The sequence below is a fragment of the Epinephelus lanceolatus genome, chromosome 12, assembly GCF_041903045.1.
Source record: "Epinephelus lanceolatus isolate andai-2023 chromosome 12, ASM4190304v1, whole genome shotgun sequence".
Taxonomy (NCBI): Eukaryota; Metazoa; Chordata; class Actinopteri; order Perciformes; family Serranidae; genus Epinephelus; species Epinephelus lanceolatus.
Genome location: NC_135745.1, coordinates 17,189,455 through 17,203,080, shown reverse-complemented (window position 1 = coordinate 17,203,080; position 13,626 = coordinate 17,189,455). Strand labels below are relative to the sequence as shown.

Genomic DNA, 13,626 nt, shown 5'->3' with positions numbered 1-13,626 from the left:
CTGTGTTTGATCGACATCTCCCTGACTCTCCTGTGACCTTTACAGCACCTGAAGTCACACTTTTATCATGTAATGTACATGTAGTCCTGGGACCTCCTGTCATTCCCAGTATACAGTAGCTCCGATCAACTTTAACCTCAGCAGACATCTAATCAGGTAGAAACTGAACATGGCTGTGAGGGGCCATGAGAGCAGAGTCACCGAACTGTATATCACGATATGTAAGAACATCTCTGTGGGCCCTTTTCACAGCAGACACACACAGGAGGAAAAGTTCAGGTGTAAACTAGGGCTGGGCAATATATCTATATTATATCGATATCATGATATGAGACCAGATATCATCTTAGATTTTGGATTTAAGTGTTTCTGGTTTCAAAGGCTGCATTACAGTAAAGTGATATAATTTTCTGAACTTGCCGGACTCATACCCACATAACTGATCGTTATTTGTGAAAAATCTCATTGTGTAAGTAACTTGTGGAAGCAGCAACAGTCAACCCTACAATATCGATAGTATTTCATCAAAAATATTGTGATATTTGATTTTATCCATGTCACCCAACCCTAGAGTAAATAATAAAAGTGAATAAATGGTTGAATTCCATTTAGCTGCTTCAGTTTCAGGGTCCTGGTATTATTCATGCTGTACATCTTAACTTCCATCCTTAATGTTATTAGTAGCACCTGTGTTGTTCCTACTTTGACGACTCAAAATGTCAGCTGTGAAAAAGGTCTATATTTACACCAAAACAATCCTGCTGAAACAGTAAAGATACTCAATGTACCCAGCCCTACTCACCCACATACATGTGTGTGTACTGTACGTACGACCACTCACATTGACTCCACTGCAGCATCCACAAGAACAAAAACAAAAAACAAAACTCAAAAGGTAACAAATCTGGACACAACTGGACACCAAGATGGAAATAAAGCAAAGTCCTCTAATGTGCCTCTTTATTTAAAGAAAATAAAAATGTCATTTAATCATCCTCCCAGGCCAAACAAGGTTTTTGCACCTCCAGTCAGTTCACTCTCTTTTGGGGATAGACGTGTACTGTAGCAGAAGAAAAGGCTGATGCTGTTTGTACAAGGAGAAGAGCTTGTCTTGTTGGGTGCTGCTCACACATTCATAGTGCCTGTGCCATTGGGTATGGCTCCAAAGGACCAAAGAATTACTAATATTGCACGCTCTCATTTATTCATCTCCATTCTAAACATGCTTTCCTATGTGTGTATGTATACATATTTACCGTATACATACATAGGTATGTACACCTAGGCACACACATAATTAAACATGTATAATTGTACATATATATTTATATAGACCTATAAATTTACATGTACATACATTTATAAAATTTTACACACAACGCACACTCACCCTTGCACACACGCACGCACACACACACACACAATGCGTCTGTGAGTCTATGTTTGTCTTATGTACACATGCGCACAGGCACGCACATCAGTACAGATCTCAGACACACTTCATATCGAAAAAACGTTGGTTCCTATTAAAACAACACCAGGTTGCAATTTGGACACTTTCAATGGATTTCCAATGTTTGTTTAAAGCTGTGAAATTCAAAAAAAAAAAAAAACAAAACAAAATAAAATAAAATAAAATTAAAAAGGAGGAAAAATAAAACCAACAGAAGAAAAAAAAAGGCATGGCGCTGCAACATCTGGTCTTCACTGCAGGTAAGTGGTTAATTTGCATAATGTATACAGGTTTTTAGGATTTTTTCCCTATTTTTTTATTTTTTACTAAACAGCATTTCCTTTTTTTTATAAACCAGAAAAAACTAAACTCTACAGAGAAAGTCCCCTACCCGCAGTCTTCCGCTGCTGATAGAGATTGACATCAAGCTGTACAGCGCAGTCGAAAACATACTTACATCTGAGCTCATTTACAGGTACAGCCATAATCAAGGCACAAAGATCTACAAGTAGATTTGTTTTTCTTTCAATTAAGTTGTACAAAATAATATTACATTTTACAGTCTGTACAGGATAATTCAACCTTGCACAGTGTACAAGTTAACAAAAAAAACAAAACAAAACAAAAAAAAAAAAAGAAAGAAAAAAAATTAAAGAGAACAATACATTTTTCTCTCCCGTCCCTCCTCCCTCCCACCCACCCCTCCCATCAGTATCTCTAAGCTAAAAGGATGGTTTGTGTGGAAAAAGGAGGCAGGTCCGAGTCCGTGGAGGCAGCAGGGCTAAGGTGCAGAGAGCTCAGTCCCTTTTCCTTCATTTAAATCCTTCTTCTTCTTCTTGTTCTTGTTCTTCTTCTTCTTCTTCTTCTTCTTCTTCTTCGTGTATTTCCTGCCCCCCTCCCAATTTAATCTTTTGCTCCACACGTCCCTCGGCTGCTCGGTGCACCCTGCAGCTTGGCAAGCTAACATCGTGACAGGGTAATAAATATTGTGATGCTACATTGTGTGTATGCTTCCTCTGGAGAAAAAACAACAACAACAACAACAACAAAAAAAGTTATTAAGGAACCTGATGCAAAGTGCATTTATCTCTTCATCCACTCGGTTCCCCTCCGTCCACTCCCGTTCCTCTCCGGCGGCATCCAGTCGTCTTCCACGCGGAGAGGAGAAGCAGGTCAGAGGGGGTGACGGGGGCCAAAAAAGGAGGGGGGCAAAGGTCATGGTGGTGATGCCAGCTTTGACCGGCAGGTGACACACAGACATGAACAAACACGCATGCGCTCGCTCACATGGCATTCCTCCTTTTCTTCATTACACACACACATTAACACGCACACACACTGCCTCTACACTGAGGTCCTGTAGGTGTGTCTTTATGTATCCACACCCACCAGTCCAGGTCCAATGACAAAGCCAAAAAACAGGACACAAAAGGGGCAAAAAAAAAAAGGAGGTAGCCCAAGGCTTAGTGGAATGACAAAAAAATCAAGGCATTCAAAAAGGAAGGATTAAAAGAAAAAGAAAAAAACAAGAAGCGGCACGCAACAACTTTGTTCCCCAACCTTCCTTTCACATCGGTGAAATGGGGATGAATCGGTCTCAGAGAGAGGAAAAAAAAAAAGTACAAAAAGCTAAGTTAAGAAGAGGAAGAGGATTTGACACACTTCAGTAGTACTTCATAGTCCTCGACAGGAGGGGTGGTCAGGGGGGTTCTTGAGGGTTTCTTTGGGGGAGGAGGGGTGAGGAGGAAGGGTGGAGGAGCAGGAGGAGGAGGAAGGGTTTGTCAAGGATGCAGAATGGTGGAGAAAAAACACAGAAGGCTGACGGAGGCGGTCTCCCATCACAAGAGTTCATACTGCCGCAGGTGCATTCTCTGGATGATGTCCCGGCAGTCGTTGAACACCCGCCGGATGTTCTCTGTGTCCACGGCGCAGGTGAAGTGGGGGTAGCAGTAATGTCTGCCGTCACCACTCGCAGTGCTGATCCGCTGGGGGCGGGAGATGGGAGAGAAGACATTAGAGAAAAATATAATCTGAGGCAGATTTAAGCTCCTCTTTTTGCCACTTTGGACCTTCAACTAGTCTCTGATTTCTTCTATCTTCAGGTGTGCTGCTCTGTGGTAGTTCCTGACCTTTGACCTTAATGAATCTTAAAAGTTCCCTTGCGTTAAAGTTTCAAATAAGACCACTTCCTGTCCCTTTACTAGCAGTACGTACTGATTTAACCAACCAACCATTTGAAAAAAAAAAACAAACTTCAGTATGCCAGTCTAACTCGCCTACTGTATCCCACAATGCAAAGTGCTTGCATCAACCAGCGGCAATGGCGGAGGAAAAAGCTTTTTTTAGGCAAGAATATAGCTTTTCATCTCCACATCTGTGATCCATGTCTAATACCTTCTTAATACTGCACTGTGGGTAGTGTGCAGTATGCAGTTGTGCATAGAGTAAAGCCTTTAAGTGAGACAAAACAAAATTCCATCTGCACGTCATCTGTCTGGACTGTGGCTTCACTTTGATAACAGACACTAGAAACTTCTGTTTTACTCACACACATTTCTGCTTTAAATCAGCTGACACCCATCAGGATGTCTGCTGTCGAGAGATGAAGTTTTCCTGTGATTAAAAAAAAGATTATTTCTTGGGAATATATCACCAGGATTCCTGGGATTTGTCGCCACAGATGAGGAGGACTGCCGATAACTAAACGTAAAATGATTTTCTAATGTTATTCTTTCATGCATGCTCGACCATATGATTTTTTTTCTAGTGTAACAACTCATTTAAGGAATACCCAATCTTTGAAGAGTGAACTCGTTTAGCAGCAGCACAGCATCTCTCCCTCTCCTCTCTCACTATGTGCACATGGGGTGTCGTCAAGTGATTTTATGATAAACCTTTGGTAATGTAAACCTATGTGACACTCACAGCTTGACGAAAAAGTACATATATGTGAATGTGAATGGAGAAATGGCAGAGAATAGGAGGTCCAGGTGGAAAAAAACCCCAACTATATCTTTTGGTATTTTGCTGAAAGACAAGGAAATCACCTGTTGATTTATATAAGAAAAGGGTCCCAGGGTAAACTTTTTTGTATTTGGGAGCTGTTTAAATGTGTAATTATAGTAGATTTCATTTTGTTGCACTATTAATATTGTGACAGAATCTGAATCTCAATCTGAGATACTGTCGTTGTTCACAAACTAAAGAAATTAGAGATAAATTTTGTATAGCTTTTACTGAATATTTGAAGGCAAACTGTAAAACTAAATCTCTTATTTTGTTGCAATTCTATTTTCTTAAATTAACTGTATATATATATATATATATATATATATATATATATATATATATATATATATATTTCTTTTTTTAAACTAATTTGTCATATTGTCAAGAATATTCTTATCGCAAAAATACCCTGAAATACTGTGACATTAATTTAGGTCCATGTCACCCACCCCTAATCCAAACACAAATACAGTCATGCAGATTTCCCAGGATCTCACAGATATGCTGAGGATATTCCCGCTGTTCAACCCTCCTGCTGTCCCTACTACAAAGTGAGGTAACTGACCTCCACTGCCAAACAACTATGGCCCTATATTAGACCAAATTAATCTAATGTTGGTTATTAAGCTAAATCACTGCTGCTATTATTATTCTATTATAAAAGAAAACCATGAAGACACTGGAAAACTCATGAAGGGACAGAAGGGGAAGAAGAAGACTTGTGACAAACCAACCCAGTCACCAGAATAAATGTTGGCATTGTACGTGTCTGTGAGCCACAGGGGTAGGGGGTTTCATATGTAACAGATATGTAGAAACATTTTAGATTTCTGTTGTGACAATACTGTGATTAATGTGTGGTTAGGTTTAGGCACAAAAAGCACTTGGTTATGGTTAGGGGAAAATAACCTGTTTGGTCACCACAAACACACCTGGAAATGTCCAGACCTCTGGCTAAAAAATCCCCAATTCTGTTGTTTGTTGGCCTCAAACAATGATCTGCTTCTTGGTAGCCACCTCGCCTGGGTGTCACGCCATCTTTCTTCCGCTCCTCCTCCCTATGATTCCACTTATATACATCTAATCTGATCTACAACATTTTAAAAATGTTGATATAATATGTATGAAATGTACAAATGTAACATGGTTTGCAGAAGCATACAATGCCATCATTTTATTCTGCCGATTGGGCTGAATAAACACCAGTCTTATATAAAAATAAAGGCTATTTTTCAATAAATGTGATTACAGTGAATGTCAGGGTTTATTCTTGACCTAAGAAACAGTATCAACATGTAACAGTAAAAAATTAACTCTACATCCGCTGACAAACACTGTAAGTAAGCTTGAGTTAAAATTATTTTGCAGGATACACAGCAACATGACTGGTTGCTAAACACCATTGATCTTCAGCAGACGCCTCGTCCTCATGAGAAGGTAACAATCAGCAGAAGTGTTTTATCAAGTTCAAAGCCACATAAGATGCACAATTGGCATTTGTGTTTCAGCAGCAATAAGCATAAAACACAGTTATGAATTAACAGGACGAGGCTATTCACGGCTCAACATTCATTAACCTCAGCTGACTTCAAACAGTCCACACACACAGCGGTATACTTACAAGAAACTCGTCTCGGATGAAGAACTTAGCTCTCGTCACTCTTGGGTCTTCACCAGGTTCAGGAGTTGCTAAAAGAATGACAGATTCACAGTTAAGCCTTGACTGATGTAAAGGGGAACTATGTTAGTAGTTAGTTGTGTAGTTCTTTGGGGCACAAACCTTCATTTGGTATGGTGTAGCGAGCATATTCGGGGAAGTAGTCTTCAATTTTGGATTTTCCAGCTAATACTTTCTCAGCCAGCATGTCCTGCTTGTTCAGGAATAATATGACCGATATAGTGCGTAACCATCTGAAAAACAACAACAAAACACCATTAAAGACACAGTATTGTTAGCACTGCATACAGAGTCAACACGGCTCCTAGTAAAGCAACAATTAACTAAATTAATGGATGTTTTGGCCTATTGGGAAGTAAAACAATTAGACCCCCTTTATTTAAATTCAAAAAACAATGAACAGACTTGTACAGAAGTAATCCCTCTCAATCATCACTTATGACCCACTAGAGGAGTGTGGCAGTGTTTTTATCTGCCGTGACTATCTGTATTTGCTTATTTTCTATAGTTGGGCCGTTCATGTGTGTTTGCCCCCACAGCGCTCAGGTGTGGATGAGGCTTTGTAAAAAGGTAGCTACCAGGCGCCAGGCCATAAGACATACTCATCCAAGTGAATCTGGGGTTGGCCTTCACTTTGACTTCTGCCGGCGAGAGTGTTAACAAACACTAACCAATAATCCTGCATAGTACAACTTTAATTTGCTCAAAGACAGTCAAGAAAGGGGAATGCCAGTCAGTTCAGTTTCTATGATACATTCGGGTGTGTTGATGATAAAAGAGGTGCTTTTTTATTTGCATTTTTGGGGTTTGGGGTTTTTATGCTGTCATTAGAGACACATTACAGGAAATTAGAAGTGAGGAAGACGGGGAAGTTGCGGTTCACAGCCGGCTGTGTCACCCCTGAGCTCTCTAGGTTTCTTTAATGACCTCATCGACCTGTTCTAAGAGAAATTAAACTGGGAAATTCTGGTATACTTTTCATGCTATAGTCAAACTGGAACACTACCGGGTTTTTCAAATGACTGCTTTACACATTTATCTGTGGTACAACTGAAAAACAACTGTTTAAAATGATTCAATTAACATGATTTGTGAAACTGTGGCAGGTTTGGGCTTCTAGCCCACTACAGTCTGTATTTCTCAAATGTCTGCAGTGGAGGTGGTGAGTTGACTGTTACAATATACAGTAGTTAAAAAGGACAAACGACATAACTACCTAGGTTGACAAAAACAACTATCAGAGATTCAATTCTAATTTGAAGATTTAAAGTCTGTGTTCAGTTGCTTTAGGTTCATAAAGCAGAGTTTGACTTCACTAAACTCATATTCCTGGTTAAACCAAAAATATTCAACAATTTCTACAATCGGGCTTCCACCTCACCATCTATGTCGCCAATTTCCCATTTCCAAAATTTCGTAAGCATGGGTTCAAGTTTCTCCCATCAAGTTTGTTTTTACAGATCACAACTTTTGCGAGGGAGGTGGTGTACGCCTCTTTCCGGCCTCGCTTTGTGCGTATGCAATGTTTATAAATGAGACCCCAGAGGAGCAGTAAGCAAGACAAGAAAAGGATAACAAAGCAGAGAACTCCCTCCTGGACCTGACATGTGAATTAACCACTTGACTCAAACTTCATTCATGTTTCTGACTCACCTGTTGTTCCAAATACTGCGGAAGAGGTCCAGGGCTTCCCGTAGCCTGTTGGTGTTATTGTCTTCCCTTATTACCATGTTGTAGCTGCTGCTGGCCACCACGAAGATGATAGCAGTGACGTCTAGAAGGAGAGGAGAGGAGAGGAACTACATCAGGACAGCTCTCTGACATCACACCAAAAAAATAAGAGGTGACGGGATGATTCAGCTGGTAAAGAATACTTTAAGATAGGTGAGCTGTGATAGGAGGAGAACGTGCGTTTGGTCAAGGACGTGCAGCGCAGCTATTTGAAGAAGAACAGGAACAAAAAGTCTCACCGTTAAAGCACTGGATCCATTTTCTCCTTTCATCTCTCTGGCCCCCAACATCAAACATGCTACGGAGGAGACAGAAATACTGGGTCAGACTCAGACACAACAACACACTCGCTGCTGCCCTCTTTTATCAAAGAGTGCATATTTCTATTGGGACATCAGGTACATATTGTGCTGCAGTTGGCTGGCCCGAGAACGATTACACCCCAGTTTTAGTTTTGATGACTGTTCACATAAGAATTTTTTTTTTTTTTCTAATCATGACAAAAGGTTTTCTGTTACTGATCTCAGGTCTGGCTTGCAAAAGGCAATCCTAAATCTTAAAGGGATACAGCTGGATACATGAATAATCAATTAATGAACAGATAACATAAAGAGCAGCATTATTTGCACATACTCAGTACCCTGTGTGACCCTGGCTGGATGTTTAGAAGTCATCAAAGCTGAATAATGGAAAAAATGCACACCCAAAGGGAAGTCACATCCCAGGGCCTTTGTATCAATCATTCGGGATGATATAATTTGATACAAAGGCCCGTTTCAGATGGTAGAATAAGTCTGTTGTGTCTGCGACTGCGGAAATAGGTCATCTCATCTGACATCATCTACACAGTTACGAAACATTTACTTTAACTTTTATTGGCTGCTCTTGTAACTGCAACCAATGGTCAAAAACTCCAAAATCACAGCGGTCGACCGCAGAGGATTCACTTTGCATTTTAGGCACTTCAGTGACGCTCTTATCTACCTCAGCTCGAAGCCGCAGAGCAGGTCGGGGCTTCAGTGTTTTGTTCATTATTGTTACGGGGTATGAACTTATGACGTTTCACGAGGCCAGGGCAAATATAGAGGCACAACCCAAGAGTGAATTCTTAAGTGAGATTATTGGTACAACAGTAATTCTAAAAAACAGGCACAGTTAAATGTTTATGAAAGGCGTAAGGTCAACAAGTTTTCACACTGACTGGAAAAACGCCTGGAGAGCCTCCTTCACAGGAATGGGAGACAGAGTTAGGAGAAGCTGGTGCTTATGAAAGGAAGTGGACGTGTTTGAAGATATTTAAGATTTCTTTTATAAAAATTTCTTTACTCCTTTGTATAGTTTATGCCTAACTTAGTGTCTTTGCATTTTTGTAGACCCCTCTTTGTTCTGTCTTTGGCTGCCTGGCACTGGGATGTTTTGGATGTTCCATGTTTGGAAATATGCTTTTTTTTCTGATTTACAGTGCAGATGGGAAATTTTTAGAGGGGGCACCTGTATGATTTATGTAGGAAGTCTTTTGCGCAAATTAGTGAACATATAGAAGTTGCTAACAAGCTACTTGGCAAACATAAAATCAAATGTGATTTGTTTGAAAAATGTTGTGCAATGAAAAATAAACTATTAATCAACAACTTCATCAGCAAAGGGAAAACATGTCTTCATCATGTGTTTTATGTCCGAGTGAAAGCGGGCAAACACTTACTGAAAGTTGACTTTGTCTACTTGGAACCTCGTCTCGAAAATCCCTGAAGTTAACACTCGGCAGCGTAGCAGGTCCTGTCAAACAGGGAAATTAAGATGTACCCAGTTCAGTAAAAATTTAAGACAAGCAAGCTTTTGTTAGTGATTTGGAAACTATAAGCTGTGGGCAATAATGGGAGGACTGACCTGGTCCGTTGGTGTGTAGTCGTTCTGTCTTACAGAGTCAATTCTGTCCAGGAAACTGCAAACAAAGAAACAGAACAGATTTAGATTTTGCACTCAGGTCTAACTATTTTTATAGGGTTCAGGAACACTAAAGTTAGTGGGATTCCACTACAAAAAATTCATTCATCGTTAATGTGTATGAAAACTGGCAAATGAATCAGATTAGTCTCAATAAAAACTGATTTCTAAACCAAATAAACAAGAAACCAGAGCTCATTTTACAGAGAGACCCAGTGTCATTTCCAACAATCTGAACACAATCCTATTTATTCATTTCAACCCATCTATCAACTGCAATTTTCAAATATGACATCGTCACAACTGTTATATCATTCATTAAACCTTCTTCCTGTGCTGCATCAGTCCCAACAGTTGTTTAGATGTTCATGTGAGCTACACTGGATGCTGCAAACGGCGGCCGCCATGTCTGACTCCCTGTGGAGGCTCGGTAGCCCGGTGTTAGTGCAGCCGCTTGCCACAAGAGGGCAGGGCTGCTCAGTCTGGGCTATTTTGGTCTGTCTCTAGCCAGAGTGATTACATAAGGCGGTTATTGTGGAGGTTAGACAGCTTGCTGTTGCCATCTCTTCACTACTGAGAGAGCATGTGCAGCATCAGCGGCGGCGGCAGCAGCAGCAGCAGCAGCTGGGCCTCTCTGCAGCACAGCAGGCTCAGGACACTGAGGCTGGGGACACATGGTCACACGGGCCCCTGGATGGTCTGGCTCACACAATTAAAGGACTCCAACAATGCGGGTCTAAGGGCACAATGTATATACACTAAATAAAAAGCTCCATTGCGACACTGCTGTGGGAAAAGCACTATACATATAGGTTCTGAATATTTGAAACGGTTTAAATACTCATTGCACAGCACTGATACACTAAAGTTGCTGTCGTGTTATAGCTGTGTTATGTTATGGTAATTTTTTTTTTTTTTACTTGTATGCCCTCAATGTCAATTTTTTTTCCTGTGGTATTGAAAATGGTATCGATTATCGATATTTTTCACAATATTGCATCAAAGTTAAACATTTCTGTATCATAACACTACCATACAGGCATGTAACATAAATTAGGTTACATAATATAGCCGAAAAATATATTTTCCGAAACAGCCATTTAACATTCAGTATGTCTATCCAGACAATTAAAGCGGACCACACCAGAGCTCCAAATGAACCGGCCTTGAAAATTCTAGTGGTACTAATATGTTTGCCAGCATTAAAAGAACATAGTTATCCTTAAAAGTCACAGAATGCCATGATTGTGACAGCAATACTATTAAAGAACAATAATTCAAACTACTATGGAGAGAATGGTACAAATGAAAGGAAAGTAAAAGAGCAAGCTAAGAAGGTAAAGGTGCGTCAGGTATTTCTGTAGGAGAGGAGTTTCCATCCTAAAGCTGAAGTTGGTGACTGAATCCAGTCAGTATATAGGACAGAGATGTGGACCACACAGCCAACCTCACCATCCCTGAATGTTCTCCCCAAACTGTCTGTAGCTTCAGGATGTCACAAGACAGTCGACACGGCTACAAGAAACCTGATGTACATAAGATTAGTAAGTCGGGGTATTTGTACGGTTTGAGCCGGGGATGGTTGTCAGTTCATTTTCAATCCAGCCACTAAAAGTAGCACACCCAACACGCCCATGTAGAATTAAATAACCTAAAAATGAATAGTCTATTATTCATATGATTATGAAAGATAACGCCGCTCATGTGCTCTGACAACAATGTTTTCATCACACTGACTTTATTTCTGCCTCACACAGTGCACACAAAAGGAGAAGTGAGGCTATTTCTGAAAGGGCACTAGACTTTCACACACACAGAGTAGCTTCTACTGTATCACCAGACATAGCCGTGTGAAGCAAAGGAAGGGAGCATTACCAATGAATTACAATGATAAAATGTTGTGCAAAATGTTCTAAACATAGTCTTTATTGACCTGCTGAATCAGTTTTTACAATGTCACAAGAATGACAAATGCACGCCACAGGGTACTACAGGCTAAAGTGACATCTAAAAATTGCTTATTTATTATTTTAGTGCACGTTACACCATGTACTTATTAACCAGATGAGGTTTGTGTGTCAAGTCATCTCCCTGGCCTGATCAGAGGTCTAATCCAGTATGAAAAACTCCCACAGTTCTCCACACCTTGTCTTTAACTTACAAATTGACCTTTGGATGGTTGTTACTTTCTTTCTAAAGACCTTTAACACCTAAATCTGAAGCTTTGATACACCCTGAGGAGTTTATGTTACCACTTGTAGCACTGCAGAGCAATGTTTAAATGACAGGTGCTCATAATTTTAGATCTCATGTGCAATTGCAGGGGGTTCCCAAACTTTTTCCACATGTGGCCCCTTTAATACAAAGTTATACCTACTTTAACACAAAGTTATGTTTCCTTGCAACCCTTCGTCACCCTGTAGCTGCTCATACACAAGTTGTGAGATGTACAATCAAACCTTTTCTTATTTCTTAACTGGGGAATAATTTTCTTAAACACCCCTTGTGGGCTTCCCAAGACCCAAGTTAACATGATTTCTACTGACTATAGAGGGCAGTAACAACTATTGACAGCTGGTGGCGCACAGACAGGAAGTAATAGCTAAAAAAAAACATGAAGAAGAAGCTTAGCTGTAGATGTGAATAATGCAGGTTTCCAAAACATCTTCAAAAAGTTTTCATGAGGTCGAAAATAAACCCTAATCCAGTGAGTTCGACCTCACTGTATTAGGTCTAATTTTTATTTTATTTTAGTTTTTACCACTGATTAATCTGCTAATTATTTTCTCTATGAATCATTTAATCAATACACAGGGTGTCTACAGGTGTCAGACACTTAAATTAAATGCTTTTTAAGACCAAGTTCATTTTTAACCAAATTTAAACCTGGTTTTTGGACAGTTCATCGTTTTTTAATTCAAGGTAAGTAGTATGTAGTCTCGTGTAGAGGTAGGATTTATGTAGAAATATGCTTACATGTGAATTAGGTTAATCAACATTTTGCCACAAGGTAAGTGCAAGTATTAGGTTCAATGTTAAACTTACTTAAAGTCTTTTTCAGGACCTGCAGACACCCTAATATAAGATGTCAAAAACAAATAACAAATGTCCACCACATTTCCTGAAACCAAAGGTGGTGTCATCAAATTATGTCAGAAAAAATTTGAAGATACTCAACTTATTGTCACATTTCTTTTTTTTGCTTGAAAGAAAATAACTGAAATAATATTATTAATTCGATTACCAAAATAGTTACAAAAATAGCAAATTACTTTTCTGTCGATCGATCAATTAATCAACTTCTGTTTCAACTCTACACTAGATAAAGAGTGCATTTCAAACAAACAAACAAAAAAAAAAGACATTCATCATGTTGAAACAAGAGATGTCAACACAAATCTATAGTCAAACTCATCACATACAGAGATGTACATTGGTCAGAGAATCAAATTTAGCAATTTAGCAAATCACACAATTATCTATTTTTCAATTAGTGCTTCCCAGGAACCAAGACAAACACAGCCATTAATCTGCACTGTATCTGACAAGACACAACATACAGCAGAGTATCACACACACTTGTCTCCCCTGAGCAGACAGACACACACAAAAACATTCGAAAAACCTCCAAAAATCTCCAGCTTTTGCCCCATCACTGCAACAATGTGGGAGTATTTTTAGTCAGCCTTCCTTTCAGAAACCTAGCTAGGTTATAATTACTGAGCGCTTTGTGACTGCCATGTGACAGAAGTACTATTGCTAGAGCACTGGAGAGCCAAATATAGTCCTCGTACCCAGCAAGAGAAAAAGA

General features: G+C 39.6%; 1 protein-coding gene across 2 annotated transcripts in view; it reads right to left on the bottom strand.

Annotated features, from left to right (window-relative positions):
- Nucleotides 1–927: 927 nt before the first annotated feature.
- gnal2 (guanine nucleotide binding protein (G protein), alpha activating activity polypeptide, olfactory type 2) overlaps nt 928–13,626 on the bottom strand; it is a 53,870-nt gene continuing 41,171 nt past the window's right edge. For both annotated transcript variants that reach the window (XM_033650911.2, XM_033650912.2), the window contains exons 6-12: nt 9,759–9,813; nt 9,574–9,647; nt 8,111–8,169; nt 7,794–7,914; nt 6,243–6,373; nt 6,084–6,151; nt 928–3,438 (exon numbers count right to left, since the gene is read on the bottom strand). In XM_033650911.2, coding sequence (XP_033506802.1) covers nt 3,292–3,438; nt 6,084–6,151; nt 6,243–6,373; nt 7,794–7,914; nt 8,111–8,169; nt 9,574–9,647; nt 9,759–9,813 — 655 coding nt within the window. In that variant the 3' untranslated portion in view covers nt 928–3,291. The remainder of the gene's footprint in view (nt 3,439–6,083; nt 6,152–6,242; nt 6,374–7,793; nt 7,915–8,110; nt 8,170–9,573; nt 9,648–9,758; nt 9,814–13,626) is intronic.